This window comes from Littorina saxatilis, linkage group LG15 (assembly GCF_037325665.1).
Source record: "Littorina saxatilis isolate snail1 linkage group LG15, US_GU_Lsax_2.0, whole genome shotgun sequence".
Taxonomy (NCBI): Eukaryota; Metazoa; Mollusca; class Gastropoda; order Littorinimorpha; family Littorinidae; genus Littorina; species Littorina saxatilis.
The window spans coordinates 37,216,810-37,237,047 of record NC_090259.1 but is presented as its reverse complement, the minus strand read 5'-3'; the positions used below and the strand labels follow the sequence as shown (position 1 = coordinate 37,237,047).

General features: G+C 41.6%; 1 protein-coding gene across 3 annotated transcripts in view; it reads right to left on the bottom strand.

Moving 5' to 3' along the window:
• Positions 1-589: 589 nt before the first annotated feature.
• LOC138949237 (TNF receptor-associated factor 2-like) overlaps positions 590-20,238 on the bottom strand; it is a 29,304-nt gene continuing 9,655 nt past the window's right edge. Inside the window, exons 4-10 of one of the 3 annotated variants that reach the window (XR_011450204.1) lie at positions 18,857-18,955; positions 17,361-17,519; positions 16,107-16,181; positions 15,607-15,675; positions 14,746-15,018; positions 1,238-10,881; positions 590-1,207 (exon numbers count right to left, since the gene is read on the bottom strand). Coding sequence is in view for 1 of the 3 variants with exons in the window: in XM_070321014.1 (XP_070177115.1) it covers positions 10,144-10,881; positions 14,746-15,018; positions 15,607-15,675; positions 16,107-16,181; positions 17,361-17,519; positions 18,857-18,955 (1,413 nt within the window). In the remaining 2 variants the exon portion in view is untranslated. Of the gene's footprint in view, positions 10,882-14,745; positions 15,019-15,606; positions 15,676-16,106; positions 16,182-17,360; positions 17,520-18,856; positions 18,956-20,238 lie in introns of all 3 variants that reach the window. The other 2 variants (XR_011450205.1, XM_070321014.1) reach the window with 2 other exon arrangements.

The window sequence follows — 20,238 nt, the reverse complement described above, 5'->3', positions numbered from 1 at the left end:
CACACCCTCAAACACGCAGAGATGAATGCATAGTACACACCCACAATAGCACGCACACCCTCAAACACGCAGAGATGAATGCATAGTACACACCCACAATAGCATGCACACCCTCAAACACGCAGAGATGAATGCATAGTACACACCCACAATAGCACGCACACCCTCAAACACGCAGAGATGAATGCATAGTACACACCCTCAAACACGCAGAGATGAATGCATAGTACACACCCACAATAGCACGCACACCCTCAAACACGCAGAGATGAATGCATAGTACACACCCTCAAACACGCAGAGATGAATGCATAGTACACACCCACAATAGCACGCACACCCTCAAACACGCAGAGATGAATGCATAGTGCACACCCACAATAGCACACACACCCTCAAACACGCAGCGATGAATGCATAGTACACACCAACAATAGCACACACACCCCAAACACGCAGAGATGAATGCATAGTGCACACCCACAATAGCACACACACCCTCAAACACGCAGAGATGAATGCATAGTACACACCCACAATAGCACACACACCCTCAAACACGCAATGTCACCTCTCTACTCTTCACATGTAAATATTCTCATCATTTTTATTTACAAACCATGTGATATGAGAAAAGAAAACAAGGTCCATTTTCAACACATGCTTATATCTACATGTTTGCAACGAAAATAATCTCCTGTGCCTACCGCACACTACCAGACAGTAAAAAAAAACCACCCTATATGTACTAATAATCAAGAATTTTAATATTGCATAAGCAAGAGATTTATACTGTCCAACAGTCGGACAATCACAATTTTTTGTGGACTGTGTCAAAAAGGAATCTTACACAACACTTAACTTACGCAAACCCGCAAGTTTTGAAATCATCTTTCGCTTACTTGATATAGTACATCATGGACAGAGGTCCCTGCAATGTGAGGTCCCTCCGACGAGAGGACACCAACAATAAAAGGACAACTTGTTGTGTCCCTTTGTGAACAGTGGAACCCATGTTGAGAGACACACCTAAGAAAGCACCCTCCACCCTCCACCCCCCCCCTCTATTTTCTCAGATTGTTTGAGGTCTTAAAAGGGGGTTGTTCTGTAGTCAGTGCATTATGATTATCTTGACCTGTAGTTAGTGCATTATCTTGACCTGTAGTTAGTGCATTATCTTGACCTGTAGTTAGTGCATTATCTTGACCTTGACCTGTAGTTAGTGCATTATCTTGACCTGTAGTTAGTGCATTATCTTGACCATTCATTGGCAGTGGCATTGTAATGAAAGCCTGCTAACTATAAAAAATAAAAAAAGTACAAAGAGACTACAAGAAAAGTTAACAGCATCCCATGATATTTCAGGAACATAAGCCAGATTTTTTTCTACATACTATGTCAACTATACATGCGAAAAGAAGAGAACATTTGTTCCAATTTTTGTCATCTAATTCACCATTTTATGACAACAAATTTGACCAAATTGGTGTATTGCCATTGTGGACACAAAACAATGAGGCAAACGCATTCAAATAATCATCTCATGACAGCACACATTTCTACAATATTTGTGTACCACCATTGTTACCTATAACAAACAAAAAACGAAATGAGGTAAACAAAATTCAAATAATCATCTTATGACAGAACACACATTGATGAAAAGTTGTATCATTCCAATTTGGACAAAGAATCCTAAAAAAAAATATAAAAATCAGTCAAATAAAATTCTAATAATCTTATGACAGCACACATTTCTACCATCATTTGTTATTACCATTGTGGACAACCCATCCTAAAACAAAACAAGAACAGATATGAGGCAAACAAAATTCAAATAATCATCTTCTCACAGAACACACTTCTACAAAATGTATGGGTTGGCAACGCATCTCCGACGCATCCTTAAACAAAACAACAACAAAAAAGGGGTACTACTTGACTCTGAAAACCCCCCCAAACCCCATCTAAAATGACTAAATCTAACTTCAAATTGAAGTTTTTGACATATATCTATTAGAAGTCATGCCTGATTCATGCTATTTGCACCCTTATTTTTGTGTTTAGAGCCGGATTTTCGACAAAGTCGCTGCATCGATTTTAATGCAAGGGAAGTAACTCTTGTTACTCGAAAGCACAAGTATTGATGACGTCATGTGATTAGTGCTTTCGCTCCTTCGTTAATCCTTTCACAAACACGAAAATAAAGCCGTGAACTGTGAAAGTTGCAGATATAAGTTATGATTTAAAACAAATATTTAACAAAACACGATCTAAGGACGAATTTTCTTAATTTCTGAGGAGGTTTTCGGAGACAAGTAGTACCGCAAAAAAGAGCCAAACAAAATTCAAATAATCATCTGACAGAATACACCAACGAAATTTAAGTATTACTATTTTGGAAAACACATCCTATAATTCCAAAAAATATAGCGAACAAATAATTATGTTAAGTACATCTCAGACCGGTGTCACGAACTGAAACCTCTGCTGAACGATCCTTCTCATTGCGGTAAATGCACATGCGCCAATCTTGGACTTAAAAAATGCGACCCTTTGACCGATCGAACCATGGGTTAGGGTTAGGGTTAGGATTAGGGTAAGGGTAAGGGTTAGGGTTAGGTTGTTCACGACCCGATTAATCTCCCCATGTTAGCGCATGCGCATTGACCGCAATGAGAAGGATTGTTCAGGCAGAGTTTTCAGTTCGTGACAACGGGCATGAAGACTTAAGTGTTGCTTAACATTTACAACTGAAGAAATTTAGAAACCAAGGCCAAAACAACACAACAGGGTGAGCTATTACAATGCAAGCATAATGATGTCTGTGTGTGCATGCAAGTCTGTGTGTGTGTGTGTGTGTGTGTGTGTGTGCTCTGTTTGTAAATCACATGAGAAGTAGTGGTGGTGGTGGTGGTGTGTGTGTGTTAGTGTGTGTACATGCATGCCTGTGTGTGTGTTTGTGTGTGTGTGTGTGCATGTGATAAATGTAGCAGATTTAAAAGCACTATTTTTTCACACCACGCTCAGTCACAATTTGGTTACAAGCATTTCCAATCAACCATTGCCCATGCACCAAACTGACAAACAAAACATGCAGGATGATGTAACCAAGCTATTATTGTAGACACACCCCTTCCCATGTCAACAGTTTGGCTCCCCATCTCAGATCTTGCCAGGCTTTCTTTTAACATGGGATGCGACCATCCCTCCACTTGGTCACTTACCATAAATGAACAGCTTGGCTGCTTCCTGTGCAGAAGATACGTCTACGTCAAGCTGCTAAATTAATTCAAGAAAAAAATCACATGACACGAAAATCGGCCGCACTTAAGTTTTGGCATGTGTACATACGACGGATCTGAGGTGGTGAACATGATGATACACTTGGAAAGGATTGTACCTTTTAATGGCTGAAGCAAACATTCAACAACAAAATTAGGATCCAGGGCAAACAATTAGGGGTAGGTCATTGCCGCCAATGTCGTAGTTTTTGCAACAGGTAAGCTGATTTGCTACAAAGTATAAAGACCTCGCATCATAGCCGTGAACCAAGGTGGCAGAACTACCAAGCATTAACCCTACAACCGAACTCTAGGCAAGACTGTACAACAAGAGCTGGCGAGCCGTAAGAAAATCAGAAATAAGTCACCTCAAAAACACAAAACGAAAACTTTTGTCCAATCCGGAGCATCACAGAAATGTCACCAGTAACTATAGTGACAGAAAATGTATTCATAAATTCCACCAGTAACCACAGTGACGGAAAATGTATTCATGTCTTTTCTGCTGCACAGGGTCATTCATCATTATTGCACAATTTACAGGACAGAAAGTTTGTGTATACCAGGACTATGTACAACAGCATACTGCAGCAATGTGTTGGCGAAAGCAATGGTCTTGTACATTTGACGGAGGTTTCATCATATGCTACAGTGGGGCCCCCCTTTTAAGACCACAACAATCTGAAAACATTACAATTTTTAGGACCGTGTACATGTATACGTACGTCTTTTTTTCTTTTTTTTTTACTGAGAAATACATTTCAAATACATGTATATTTTCAAATTGCAATTCTTCTCTCTAGAACCAATCATACAAATGTCAGATGCCATATTTTTGGACCACATATGAATTATTGCATGAAAAGTAACAGCACTTGTGGTTACACGATAGCTTGCTGCAGCTGGGAAAAACATTCATTCTTCTCCTTGTTCAAAACATATAAGAAACAGGCAAAAGCTATACCCACTCCAAGTGTATAAAGAATCGATGGGTCTGTATACACTCCGACAATGAAAAGCTCTGTTACAAATCTGTAGCCAATGAAATGCCCCCAAACAAGTCGTTAGGAAGTAGCCAATGAAAAATCAGTCTGACGTATGGACTTCCGCTATCTCTTTTACGGAGTGTCGAGGGTTGGTAAATAATGTACATTCACATAGAATACATCGTTTCTAGGTCGAAACACACTCCAAGATGTTCCAAACTCCGACAATAAACTGCTGTGAAGCATCAGTTTTGTGTGTGTGTTTGTTTTTGTCTGTGTTTGTTTCCCAGCGTACTTTGATACCATGAATCGAAAGTGAAGCGTTCCTTTGCAAAATGGCGTCGAATGACGCTCCGAGTGTCGATGCGGTCTGGTCTTTCAAGTGCACCTCGAGAATGTAATCTACGTTACAGCAAAGGCCGTGGAGCATCAGATTGTTTTCCTTTCTTTGTACCCTTATAATCAACTGCTCAGCGTTCCTGTCACAAAGTGGTGTTGAATGGCAAATTTGCTTCGCGACCGGAAGTTAACGCCGGAGTGTTATACAAGATTCTGACCCCTGTATACACTCCGAGTGCGTATAGCCAGTGCGTATGAAATATTTCCTCGCTTTTTCACTTAACAAAATCCACTAAAACCTTGCCACTTCTTCATGCACTTTCTCTCTCTCCCTTTTCATTTGTAAGCCAAAGTGAATTGTCTTTTTTGCTTGAATGATTCTTTCTCACTGAAAAGAGATTGAATTATTCATCTACACCCAGCACACACATACCTACTGGTTTTTCTGAGAGTTTGAACCTGTGACAAAAAAATAGAAACATATTTGTCTTGCCTGTTGTCTTCAAAGCATAAATCTACTAACCGAAAAACCCAGTGTTGCCTTGGAAAAAGAAACACTTGATGGTGAAATACAAGAAATCTTGCTGAAATTTTAACGGAACACGAAAGCAATCCGGGAACATGTACAGAACATGATGTCAAACAAAGAACATCTTATTCAGAGGTTACAGATACAGTATGAAGGCAAAACATGTGTGCTGATGCTCTCCTGGTTTGTTCTCGTCAAACCGGCATTCCAAGGTGTAGGCATGTGTTAATAGATGTGTTGTGGAAATAACTCTTGTCAGGGTTTTCAGCGGTCTGGAAGAGTAAGCGACAAGTAAGAGACAAAGTAAGAAACCTTGGACAAGGTTTTCACAACATAAGGAGCATATTCCACACTTCCGTATCGCAGGATACAGCCAATCGGAAGGGAGAAGCATGCATACTCCGGATGTTGTGAAAACCTTGTCCTGATACAGGGGCTCTTAATCTTCCAGACCGCTGATAGTGATAATCCTCACACAGTTATTTTTGAAAATCGTCTATTCACTGTCAGATAACTTTATACAGTGTATTATTTCATCCTCAACAAGCTGCTAAATTTACACAAGCATGTGTTTATCACTCTCGAGTAAAATACAAACAAAAACGCTTGGATGTGTGGCCGTCAAACATTTTCCCTCTCCCTATGGTTTGCACTCTTGGATATTACACGTTATTTCCATCATTGACATAATGACATTTTGACACAAATTCACATTTGACAAAGATTTACACATAAAGCCATTATTCTTTAAGAACGCGTTAGCAGTCGAGGGGAACAATGACTGTCAAAATCTGTATCAAATGTGACCCTCCACCACGAAATGAGTCACATGTCACCTCGCGCTGTTCTGCGCTAGGCTTAATTTAATATAAGTCCGGGAGTGTCTGGTAACAGTGTGAGGGTCACCAATAGTCACAGGCTTATAACTCAAACAGTTTTCGCTCTTTTCTGAAACGGTTTTCACCACTGGATAGAGCATAAAAAACTCTTTAGGAAAATGTAAAAATATGAAAATCATGCAAAGGTGACTGACATGTGACTCGTTTCGTGGTGGAGGGTCACACATGACATAACTTAGTCAACGATGCAAATAACCTTTATGCATGTATTGATCCATTTTAGTTAGAATTGTTCTTACTTTTTACGAATGAATCCACACAGACATGCACCCTTTTGCAGTCTTGGCCAGCCGCCTAAATATGACTTTGAGTCGACCTCGGAAGTCACACGGCTGAAAGAAGAGAAATCCAATGTTCCATGGAGACATTACAATTTGATTACTGTGTGCTTGTGTCCAGGGTGCTGCATTCTGAACACCAACGACAACAGGAAAAAGCTACGAAGCATTACTAATGAAAGCTGAACTTTTCATGTTTTGGCTCTTCGTTCTGGCAGTGGAATATTCAGCGCGTTTTTGGTACACGTGCATTCGTAAATCAACCCAGTAGAAAAACACAAAATACCATTCCAAATTGCACATGAACACTTCAGCGACAAGAAGTAGACAGTTGCATCCCAAAACGTTACCCACAATCCCAAATTTAAGACATCCCTTCCAATCCCCCCCCCCCCCCCCCCCCTCTTTTTCAGAACTTGATTTTTGGCTCACGTAAGTGTAGCCTATGCGATGCTAACTTTTGTCTGTCTGTGCGTGCGTGCGTGCGTGCGTGCATATGTATGTATGTCTGTGGTAGAAACTTTAACATTTGACTGAACACCGAAATACTAATTTTACCTGGTTATTATTCAAGCAACAGCTTCAAAGTATTGAAGCAATGATCGACATTTCGTCGGCACGTATGTAGTTTAAAGTGTGTATCCAAAGAAAACGGGTGGTGGGGGGTTTTTGGGGGGGGGGGGGGGTAAAAACAGCTGACTGGTTTGTGTCATGTGTGGTATGTAGACCAGGTCAGGGGTCAAGGTTAGGTCAGATTGCGTGAAGGATTGTGGTATAGATACAGTTATCACCGAGCTGCAGTTCGCCGATTCGGAGAAGACGATTTCACATTGTTCGGCTTCGTAGCTCCAGAAAAATAGATAAAGAAGATGCCAAAGGCGATTTCCTACAGGTTAATCTGCACAGCGTGTTTCCAGTGTCTGCGCGAGGAAGCGCTGTCGAAAGCGCAGTGTCGATCTGGCCATCTGGCAGTCGTGTCCCCGTAAGTAGGCTACAGACAGACACTAGATCTAGTGTCTGTCTCGCACTCTTGCACCGTGTCACCTATGCTTACTGTGTGTGTGTATGTGTCACGGAGTGATTGAGTTTGTGTTACTGTTTGTCGATTTCTTACGTGAGCCTTGAAGGCTTCGACTCTTGTTCATGTTATGTTCATTATGTCTAAACTTATCTCCCTTTTTCGACTCCTCCTATAAAGACATGATTTTGTCTCGCTGTCCTGTCAAACAGTATGGACGTGTGATCGACAAGAAGAAGAAGAAAGACATGATTTAATCTATTATTCTTTTGGCAGTCCTCACAGCAGGGTTCCCCTGTATTTATCATATTTATGTATATGAACATCTCAGTGGCAGGGGGATGGAAGCACTTGCTAATGAGTGGGAGTGTGTATGCGCGTGGTGTGCACGAGGATGTATGCACGTGAGTGATATTTGTAAATGTGTATTATGATAATATCATCTTTGTATTTATATTATTGAAATTGTTATATCTCGATGTACAGCGCTAAGAGCATAGTTAAATTTGTGAAGCGGCGCTATATAAGCTATCTTTATTATTACTATTATTATTATTATCTTCAATTAGCTAACAGTATAAAGGGAAGGCAAAGCACTACAATGTTTACTCTTACCAAAATATTCTTAAAATCCCTTCTGAGCAACTCAACAAAAACAAGCTGAAGCTCACAATCAAATCCATGGATACATATCTACCAGTCTTGCTTCTTCTTCACAAAAATGATCCACAGCAAATGTCTCTTGTAGATACACTTGTAGAGGTAATAAAGGAAATCCCATTCACATACCAATTATTCTTGAAACCTGAACATTTTGCTTGTTCAACAGTAATTGAGTGACCATGGTAACTGTAACTGAGGCTTTCTTCTGATTACAAAATGAAAGAATCAAATACACAAGACAACCAACTCTGCAGTAGACAATACTCTTTCAACAAAGGCAATGTCTACAAATCTCCAATAATTGTAATACATGTACCACCAGTAACATTATCCCAACAACATTCTTTAATTCGCTAATTCATTTGTATTGTAACGAATACACACAAAAAAAGAAAAAAATAAGTCTCAAATAAAATCGTAACTGTCTTAAACAATTGTCAGCATCAAATTCTGTGAATCTGTTCTACATTTACAAAGCCCGCAGTTTCACTGTAATTGTGAGCGGATGCTTTTCAGTACATATGTGCATGTACTATTATTTTTTCCCGTTACATCCCAGGCAGTACCAATGTCTGTTGCAATTATAATACAATTTAAGGATTTCATGATCTCCAGTGACCAAAGTGTTACGTGGCATCTCATGGTCCATGGCAACAACAACATCAACATCAACAACAACAAATGAAAAGAATGTGTTTCTACCACTTGTAAAATGTTTAATGGTAACTGCATGGTTGATTCGAAGAAAAAAAAAATGTCCCTGCATTCTGTTTGCTTGTTCATCTGCTTGCTGGTTATTATTTTTGTTTCTCATATTTTATGTTCATAACCTCTGTGAATTTACCCCTATTTTTAGACTCCCTCCTTTTTAAGGAGGATTTTCTTAAGATTTTGGGGGGAGGGTCTGTTCCTACAGAAGCAAGCTGGCATGTCACGCAGAATTCCTATGAAACATCAATCAACATCAACAAGTCCTTGTCTGCTCTGCATTTCTCTGTGAAAACCGTTCTATGTCATTTATTCAACGCACGCATCAAATAATCGTCATTGTTTCAGCCTGAATCTTCCCCCAAAGAAAGCAAAGATAGGGGAGAAAACAATTAAGTCGAGGCAGGGAGTTTCACAGAGCAATTGCGTAATGACGTCAAATGTAAGAGCCGGACCTTTGAACACAGCTTTTTGCAATGATGTATCAAAGTGTTTTGAGAAAGTGCCATACCACAATACCTGTTTCATGTAAGCTTTTGCTTGAGTTTGTGTCCTTACTTGTCATTCCTATTACTACTGTATCATGATATACGACACGTGAATAGAACCTTGTTTAATCCAATACAGTCGAACCTGCCCTAGCGACCACCTCTTGAGAACGACCAACTGTCCAAAACGACCACCAAAAAAGGGTCCCCGACGGGCTTTTTCTCTCTGTAATTCACCTTTCCATAGTGACCACCTGTCCATAAAGACCACTTTTAGTCGGTCCCTTGGCTGGTCACTACAGACAGGTTCCACTGTTCCTGTTTCACCTATCTGTCAAAGTAAAGGATCCAAGAAAAGAAAAAACCGGAAGAAAGAGGAAGATTCCCTCCAAATAGTTGTGCTGAAACTTTTTTTTCAACAAAAATTCTAAGACAGTGAAGCTAAAAACTTGGCTTAGCTAGTTGATCCGCTCACCAGTGAGAAGCATTACAGAAAAAGAGCGAGACAAGGAATCTTCAAAAGACATGTCTTGTTATTAAAAAGCACACCCTTTCGAAAACTGAGTCATTTTGTTCAAGTCAAAAACTCTGCAAGAAAGAAGCGTACACCACAGTGAACTAAGCTATGATTTTGACATGATGTAATCTTTGTGTACAAGCCAAAAGACACATTTCTGTATGTGCCACATTCAGATAATAAAGTTGTAACTTGTATTGAATTTAATTGAATCATACCCCCACCATTGAGAAGCATTCAAGAAAAAGAGTGAGATAAAGAATCCCCAAAAGATGTGTCTTATTTAAAAAGCATACCCAGTGTCTAACTCTGTACAAGTGCTGAAATTCTAAAAATAGCAATGCCTCAAATTTTAAAAACAGTAAAAAAAAAAAGGTTAATAAAATGTGGACAGTTTCTTACGAAGATGAAGAAATACCTACACGGCCGTCTAGTCACTGAGGGGGCGCGGCTGTAGGTAGTGGGCCTTTAAGGGGATTAAACTCAGTGTATTTATCCAGACCTTCCGTTTCCACGATGATCTTGATAAACATCGTATTGTCCTTCAAATAGCCATGCTGCGGGTTGGTCAACTTGGCCAGGGGAATGAACACAGGACAACCACTCGCAATGTTCATCTCGGTCGTCGGCCGCTTGAAAGACGAGCTGCTGGGGTCGGGGCGGAAGGCGTCGATGACGTGCTCGCGGTATTTCTGGTCGATGAGCATGAGGGTGACCTTCTGCTGGAACGGCCAGGGCAGGAGAGAGTCGTAGTGGCCGCGCATCAGCACGAAGAAGAGCGACAAGTGAGAGTTCTTGCCCATGCCGTCCCCGTTGGGGTAAATCCGCGCGCACATCTTGTACCCCACCACGCCCGTGTAGAACGCCGGCGAGTAAATGCTGGTCATTTTGGCACTGACCGCCTCCCTGCGCTTGCGGTCAAAGTCTGAGATCTTCCACAGCAGAGTCCCGTCGTAGCGCGCAAACTCCATGGCCTGCATGCGGACTTCGTGCTCCGCGATGGTGGCGTCTTTCATGGCCACCGTGCGTTCTAGTGTTCGCACCTGACCGCTCAGCTGATCCACTTGGGAGACCAGCTGCTGCGTGCGTAGTCGGTCGGCATGGGCTCGGCTCTCCATCTGATCCAAGGAGCGCAGGAGTTGTTCTATCTCTCTGTGCAGCACCGGCATCACCTGGCAAGAAAAGAAACAAATTGTTAAATTTAGTACACCTAAGGCGCCATTTAGGAAACTTTTCTGACGATTTGGACCTTAAAAAGTTCAAGGGACATTCGCTGCACTGTACCGTATTTGACGGACTACAAGCTGCGATTTTTTTTTTAAAATCGCATTGCGCCTTATAAAAAGATGCAGCTAAAACGTTACCTAAACTTGAATAGCATTCACCTAATGGAAGTTGCCGCGGATTTTCATTTCGCTCGATTAGCGATTACCAGTACTTTATTAGCTCTCTACTCAAGACTCGGCACTTTTCTCTTTCTTTCGCGAATCTTCGTTTGTCAACAAGTTGTCGTGACAAGATAGCGTACAGAGAAACATCGGATGTATCAGGATCTCGCGTGCGCGAGATTTTGTTTTTTTGTGTCTCGCGATAGTTGGAGGAGCGAGAGCCGCCATGTTGTGTTTTCGTCTGCTCGAAATGTGCGCAAAAGTCGTAAATCATCCCAAAAAAGCTTATTCCGGGCGGGACTACATGTGTGTGTTGGTTACAAATTGTGTGTGTGATATTTTTCTTCAAACTTTTTCACTTTTCTTCTTTGTTTCACTTGTTTATTCTCGGAGCCGATTTCGCCAAATACCGTACTTTCGTTTGCCTGGTTGTTTTGATCGATTGACACGATCTGATTATATTTTTTTTGACGGCGGCTAATATAGTGACGGGGCTTGTCCCAATTTTTTTGTTAACAAGAAGGGCAAAGCCCATACGACTCACATGCTTTACACATTTTTCCTACCAAAATACATGTGACCTTGACCCAAGGTCAAGGTCATCCAAGGTCATGCAACACAAAGCTGTTAATTCAAGACATAGGAAGTACAATGGTGCTTATTGGCTCTTTCTACCATGAGATATGGTCACTTTTAGTGGTTCACTACCTTATTTTGGTCACATTTCATAAGGGTCAAAGTGACCTTGACCTTGATCATATGTGACCAAATGTGTCTCATGATGAAAGCATAACATGTGCCCCACATAATTTTTAAGTTTGAAACAGTTATCTTCCATAGTTCAGGGTCAAGGTCACTTCAAAATATGTATACAATCCAACTTTGAAGAGCTCCTGTGACCTTGACCTTGAAGCAAGGTAAACCAAACTGGTATCAAAAGATGGGGCTTACTTTGCCCTATATATCATATATAGGTGAGGTATTGAATCTCAAAAACTTCAGAGAAAATGGGAAAAATGGGAAAAATAGCTGTTTTTTAGGCAACATTTATGGCCCCTGCGACCTTGACCTTGAAGCAAGGTCAAGATGCTATGTATGTTTTTTGGGGCCTTGTCATCATACACCATCTTGCCAAATTTGGTACTGATAGACTGAATAGTGTCCAAGAAATATCCAACGTTAAAGTTTTCCGGACGGCCGGACGGACGGCCGGACGGACGGCCGGCCGGCCGGACGGACGGACGACTCGGGTGAGTACATAGACTCACTTTTGCTTCGCATGTGAGTCAAAAATCGGGGGTGCGGCTTATAAAACGGTGCGTCTTGTAATCCGTCAAATACGGTAATTGAGAAACACCTGCGATGACTTGCTCAAAACTGCTCCGAAACTATGCCAAATAATTAAATGAATTTTAATCAGCTAGCGGTTTGCCTCGCCCAGCTCTCCTGTGTCAGAAGTCTGGACTTCCGTTCGTCATCATACTTCATTAAGTTTTCATAGATACCCATTTGTCAAAGCAGATTAAAATCGCTGGATTGAAGAAGTCAAACCTATAGTCTAGCAAACGCATGCACATTCCGTGCCATACAGGGCTAAATGCTTCGCATTACATAAACAAGTACAGTAGTCCCTTCCATTTCCGGCCCTTTCGTGGGCGTGAACCTGCCCGGAGCGGCCAGCTTTCCCATGACTAATGAGTTTTCCTTCTATAATTGACTCTTAATGGCCGTTAACCTGCCACTTGTCACTTTCGCGGGCGAGCGCCTGTGTGTGACGGTGTGTGTGTGTTGTGTGCACAGACGGCACAGCACGAGCAGACGACATGAGCACAGCACGAGCAGACGACATGAATACTTACGCATGCGCAAACTGTAAATACAGACATGCGCATACATGTACATTTACGGCAGTCACTTCCGGATCGATCACAGCTGATGTGAGTTTGAAACACTTGTTTATCTGACACTCAAATACATATATAATAATCCAAACAACACACATAGAAACATACGAAACAATAGCTTAGCCAGGACGATCGAGTTAACACTATTGTGACTAGCATTGCCACGGCGTTAACATCCTGCCTGCCCAAGCTTGCCACCAAGAAACTTCCCAAAAAACAGTAACTGTAAAGAAATCTGTCTAGCAAGCTTGAATTAAGTCCAATCACCACCAAATTTTGTGTACTAATTAAAAAATGGATGCCCAGTTCAGTCGTGCTATTTATAAGTTTGTCACGCGATTTGTTTTAGCAAAGGGGGGGTGAAAGGGGGATAATTTGTGTTTTTTAACGTTTTTTTGTGTATGTTTTCTTTTCCACTGCTTTTTTAAAAGTTATTTTTTTAACAGAAAGTATTATAAATAATTTTATAACCAAACAAGGTGTAAAACCTATGAATTAGCTGAAATATTGTTAAAATTCTACACAGAAATAAGGAGACAGTACAAAGAAAAAAACAAGCAAATCCCGCATTCACTCACAGCATCCTGACTCAAATGAAACAAAACTGTGACACTCACCAAATGATGTCTAGGTAATCCATATTGAATATAAGTCACATTTTCACAACAAAGTCCCAACTGTACACCTATGAACATTTCCAAAAGGATTAGGCTCCAGCCATCCATTGTTATCAGTGCTGCCACGCCCCCCTTGCAATTACACATTCGAAGATTCATGCAGTAGATCTACCACCCTAACACGTGTAGTTTGCCGACTCATACTAGCAGCAACAACAAGACTGTTTCTTCCTCAATATCACTGCTATTATCGCTTTCTTGAGACGAAAACAACATGTCGGAATCATGATCTACAGGGTCCTCAAGATCCAACATCCGGAGAATCTCCTCCCGTGACAAGGCTCGCCTTCGATTCATTTTTTTCTCGAAAAAACCGCACATACCACGCTAATTTTACATATGGCGGAAGGGCACACCAAGTGTGTCAAGGGAAACAACTCAATTTACTGCAAGCTTCAAAAACCGGGAAGCAATCACGAGTCGTGTACCTTGTATGTCTAATACTAAAATAGTCACTTCCCGTCCGTGGGCGTTGCAGCGCTATTACTAATATAGTCACCTCCCGTCGCGAAAGTGTTAAACACGCAAATAATTAAGATGTATAAACGAAAGCAAAACTAACAGAGACAATGAATCGGCGGCTCGTGGATGATCGCTTTCTTTTCTTCATGAAAACGTGATCGTGTTTTTGGTGTTTTTTTGGAGGAGGAGGGGGCCTGTAATGAACGGCCACCTGATATTTGCGGTCACCTTTGCAATGACTAATGGGTGACCGGATATGGCAGGTACTACTGTACACTGTCCGTTTGAGAATATTACCGACGACCAAACACAGCATTTAGATTTGAAAATAGAACGCTCAAACACTAATTCTAACACCTTCCTCGTGTGTGTTGTCATCTATTCAACACCCAAAGCGAACTCTGTAGCTCTCGCCTCAATTTCAAATCTGTATCTTTAGGAACATATTGTGCGAAAGGTAGGACCAAAATTATGACTGTTGCAATTTAATTTTTAAAGAGGTTATGAACTAAACATCTCAAAATGGAGGAAGTCGTAAATTGGGGGGGGTCTTAAAAGGGGGGTTCCACTGTACACAAAAGCAAAGAGTAATTCTCACAACCCACCTGATCCATCATATTCACTCTATCCACCGTGTCCGTCACTTGCTGCCGCAACAAATCGCCCTGCGAGAGTTCATCGATCTGACGCGACAGCTCTGTCGTCTTCTGCTCCAAGCCGTTTATGGCCGTCACGATGCTGTCGAGACTGCTGGGCACGGCCTGTGAGACGGGGAGAGACTGCAGTCGCTGCTCTAGCTGTAGCGACTGGTCCATCAGCCAGGCTGTGTGTTCCACCAGGTTCACGGTCAGGTGTTGTTGAAATGTGTCCATCCGCAGCTGGTGGGTGGAGTAAGGGACAAGATAGGAAATCAATGTAAAGCAATAGAAAATGTAATCGTGGAGGAGAATGTAGATTGCTGCGTTTTTGATTTTTGTATACACAGTCAACCACACTATAGAACTTCTCAGGATGGGACACTGTCATTCCCTTTTTCTGTTTACATGGTCCTGGTTATTCAAAATGTAAAGGCACACAAGAAACAGGTTGAATCAAGCATAAGAGCAGTATCTTAAACAGAAAGCAACTAAGATCCCCCCCCCCCCCCCCCCGAGAAAAAAGAAAGGCAACCATGATTTGCTGTAGGATGTTGTCAGAAAAGAAGCAAGCTTTGCGTAAAGGACTGAGATCTAGATGCAGACAATGAAGGGAAGACCATTGCCCTTCAAAGGGAGTGGACGGGGAACCCAAGAGAAACATCCAGCACAAAAAAACATGCACACACTCATACACACTTTTCAAAGAGAATGAATGGAAAATAAACTAAACACACACCAACACACACACACACACCATGAACCACAGAGTCAGTGAAATGATAAGAAAGAAACAGATAAATATAAAGATGTGCAATCGTGTGTCCTCACCTGGTCTGCACATCCCATGGGACAGTGTATCGTGCGCTTGGGACACTCCCTTTCTTTGTGCTCCTTCATCTGAAGACAAAGTGTAGATCAGTTGGGTTAGGGTTTTACAGGTAAGTCAAATAACAAATTATACTGATAGCCTTTTTCTGGTTAAGGGTGTGTTTTTGAACAATAATATGTAACTGAAAATGGTTCTGAAAATAAATAAGACTGCCCTTATACACTATTTAACTTTGGCAAAACAGGAACAAAGCATGGCTGAAGTGAAGGCAGTATTGAGTAAGTAAAGGGCATGAGATAATAACATCATAAACAAGCAGCATTAAAGCACATCCCTCCCCCACCCTCACACCCACACAACTGTTGAAAAAAAACCTGATGCAATCTGGGGATCTGAAGAATGACCTCTGAAACCTTAAAAGGCCGCAAATACGCACACACAAAAATCTCACGCAAGTCAAATATATATATATATATAAATAATTAATCAGACTACTTACCTTGTAGCGTGGTATGTTGATCTTTTCACAGGCTTCACAGCGTAAGGGAAACTGCTGACACTCACCGGCATGATGCTGTGAAATAAACAAGAGATAATAACTTCAACAAACACTAATAGTAAAACCATGGCGATCACCTCTCCATAACAACAACATGCCCCATCCCGAAGGATTCTAAACAATTTTTTCTTCTGTATAATTCATCTTTTCATAGCGACCACCTGTCCGTAACGACCACCTGTCCATAACAACCACTTTTGGTCAGAAAAGGAAGAAGAGACTGCAGGCGAGAAGAACAAGATAACAATGACAAGTGGTAAGGCCTAAAAAAAAAATAGGTGTGGTTACGGTAACCCGACCTACCCTATTTTTAGGGGCCGATCCTATAACTTTTTATTACATTTGTCAACAAAAAAACAAAAAAACAAAAAAAACGAGTGCAAAAAACACAATGAAAGCGAAAGCGCCCGAGTCGCACACTTATTTCCCTGTCAAGTAGGTTTAATTTGTACACATTAGAAAAAAAGTAAAAACAAACAAAAAAGTGATTGCCTACCTTCCCACCCTATTGTTTTTGGCTATGTTACCGTAACCACACCTATTTTTTTTTTTTGGCCTAAGTACATTTTCATTGTTATCTAGCACTTTTGGTCAGTCCCTTAGTGGTTGTTATGGGCAGGTTCATGCCTACAATTAATAAGTCTACAAAGAAATAAGAACACAAAAACAAAGCAGGGCATGGCTAGGATTAATTTCTTGGACAAATTTGCTGAAATGGGCATAAAAGAGTCGGCAATTTTAGGGAGCTTCAGACACCTTTTTCCCTCCGTTAAAAAACATTTAGCACATGTGCCAAAATGACAGCACAGTTTTCGTCGAGGTGGAAGGAGTTTCAGAGTTTCGTCGACTTGATCTCCACTTTCTCAACAGCCAGACAATAAAGAATAAAAAAACAAGAAAGGTAAGTTGTTGGAACTTTTGTTATTGACAAAACAATACGTTACAGTGACAAATCGACCCAACGGTCTTTTAAGTGCACAAACAATTAGTAACAAGAACTTCGCTTGACGGACTATATTTGTATATTTGTGACTGTAACATAATTTTATTGTTTTGTCAATAACAAACGTTCCAACAACTTACCTATCTGGTTTTCTTATTCTGAATTTTGGAACGTTGGCAGTCTCTTTGTTTGTGGATTGAGACAGACTGACTGTCAACAGAGTGACCTGAACCATGTCCTTCTCAACCAACCTCTTTTGACGAAGCAAAGATCTCGCTCCGACAGTGTTCGCAGACAATCTTTCTCTGCGGACATTCCTGTTCTTGATGCTTTTCCATCAGTACGCCTGACACCCCCGTGCCGCACGCCGGACACGGCTGTGGTCGATGTGGACACGTCTTTTCATGTGACTGTCATTAAATATACCAGAAATATTATGCAAGCACGTTATTTATGCTGACATCACAACACTGCCTATATTTTGAAAATACCCTTTGGCTACTGTACAGGTTGGAATCCAGGTCAGGACAGATACTGGTCAACTTAAATTGATAACAGTTTAAGCCGGATATTAATTCGGTGAAGTCGACTTTGCATAGTCTACTTCAAAAAGCTCGCCGAACATAAAAGCTTTGGCACTGAATTTCTGTAAAAAGACTTTGCAAAGTCTTCGCGAAGCCAACTTCAGGCTCAATCAAGGAGGCCTTCAGAGATGGATTCCATACCCCATTCTAATGTCACCGCCCTGGTGCGTAAAAGACCTCATTCCTTCTGCCAGAAGGGGCGGGGACATAGCTCAGTTGGTAGCGCGCTGGATTTGTATTCAGTTGGCCGCTGTCAGCGTGAGTTCAAACCCACGTTCGGCGGAAATTTATTTCTCAGAGTCAACTTTGTGTGCAGACTCTCTTCGGTGTCCGAACACCCCCCGTGTACACTACATTGGCGTGTGCACGTTAAAGATCCCACGATTGACAAAAAAGGTCTTTCCTGGCAAAATTGCTTAGGCACAGTTAATAATTGTCTACCTATACCCGTGTGACTTGGAATAATAGGCCGTGAAAGGTAAATATGCGCCGAAATGGCTGCAATCTACTGGCCGTATAAAATTTCATCTCACACGGCATCATTGCAGAGCGCCTAGAAATGTACCCACGGAATATGCGCGATATAAGCGTCCTATTGATTGATTGATTGATTGAGAAGTGCAGGTGGCTGATTAGTAATACACAAGCCAGGGCTCCCCAAAGTGCATGTCCCTGCGTCCTATACGCACTAGAAGCCAAAATCACGAACTACACATTTAAGGAGGGGGTCCCGGGACGCACTAAACTTTAAAAGAGCGGTTCCTGGGACGCACTAAATTTCCGTTATCGTGCGTACCGTAGATATTTTTTTCAGACTGCAATCGTCAGCAATTGTAGACAGCACACTATGCGTGACCACGATGTTTTATAAGTACACCCGGACTTTTATGCCCTTGGAACCCTCTACTATTCTGCAGTGGGGGTCCATGGACCCTCTAAAACTTGAAAGTAGGGGTCCCGGGACCCTCTAGCAGGGCAGTCCGTGGGGAGCCCCGCAACCACACCTGGGTGGCAACATTCTTGTTGCTGCTTTCCACTACAACCCAGTAGAGGGAAGCAACCCACCTTTTTTAACAAGGGGAAGATAAAGTACATGTATAAAATAACATAATTCTTGCATTGCATGCAGTAACATACAGTCAAACAAAACATGCTGCTTTTACCTCATAGTCTTTGAAGATTCCACTCCATGAGCAGTCAGGATGGACACACTTGGTCGGCATGCGTGCCATTTCTCGCTTCACAGCGTTGTCCGGGAACATCTGTGTGTAGAATGACTTCATACAAAACACTGTGAAATCATACTTCATTATAATTTGATTAAAATTGTTAAAAAGTAACAACCATCTGAGGATGGAGTTCGCTCTAGGTGACATCATAATTCATGCCATTCATTTACTACACAGTTCGACATCTGACCACAAAAAAATTTACTGCACAGAAAAAAATACACTTGCTCCCAAATTAGATAGCCATTATGTACTTCAACAAAAGTGGACACATCAGTAACCTGGTTAGATTTTTCTTTTTCAATATTTTGGCAAACTGCCTTCTTCAGGATGTTATCATGAAAGTATGGAATGAAGCACTTCACAATACACAAGTTTCACAAATAACTCTGTCAGGAGTTTTATGGGCATGGGAAGAGTTGTATTCCCTGAAAATGAAGCATGCTCAGCTATATTTAGCCCATTGGGAATAACCAGTCGAGACATGCCGCTGGCGACACAATGAATAGTGAGCTCGAATGTATCTTTGCCGAAGAAAAAGGCATTTTTTCATTCAATACAATGCCTTTCTACTTTCGAAAACATGCAGATCGGACCTCATTATTAACTGTGATGCTATCAGTGTCTCTCCACAGGCTATTCTCGATGAGCCATATTTCAGGTCAGCTTACCTCATTTTCAAGGAAGACAACTCTTCCACAGCCTGTACAACCCTTAAAGAGAGTTACAGTGGAATCCCCATATCAAGACCCCCCAAGTTCATGTGTTTCAGACACATCCCTCGCTGGTTGCTGACCCATGGATTGTTTGTCTCACTAAAAGCAAGGGTATTCACTCTCTCTCAACCCGTTCACAGGGTTCAGCTTGGAAGAAAGACAATAAGACCTTTGTCACCTTCAGCCAAATTCTGATGGGACATAGTCGAAGGCAAGAAGCGCCAAGCAACGGATTTTTTTTTTCCAGAGGCAAAATGGTGCACTATGGTGCCATCTGTGTGTTTGTGTGTGTGTGTGTGTGTGTGTGTGTGTGTGTGTGTGTGTGTGTGTGTGTGTGTGTGTGTGTGTGTGTGTGTGTGTGTGTGTGTGTGTGTGTGTGTGTGTGCATGCGCGCGTGCGTGTGTGGGTGTGTATGTGAGCGAGTGTGTTTTCTGATGTAAAGTATGCATAGGGTGGCGCAGTAGTACGTAATCTCAGTGCGCCCTTTGATTCTGTGAAGGAATTCTAATGGGACATTTCCAGATTTCATGCGCCAATGGCGCATTAGTAAACCATACCCTGCATGCAAAACTGACAGAGTTATTTCCAGAATTGGTCAAT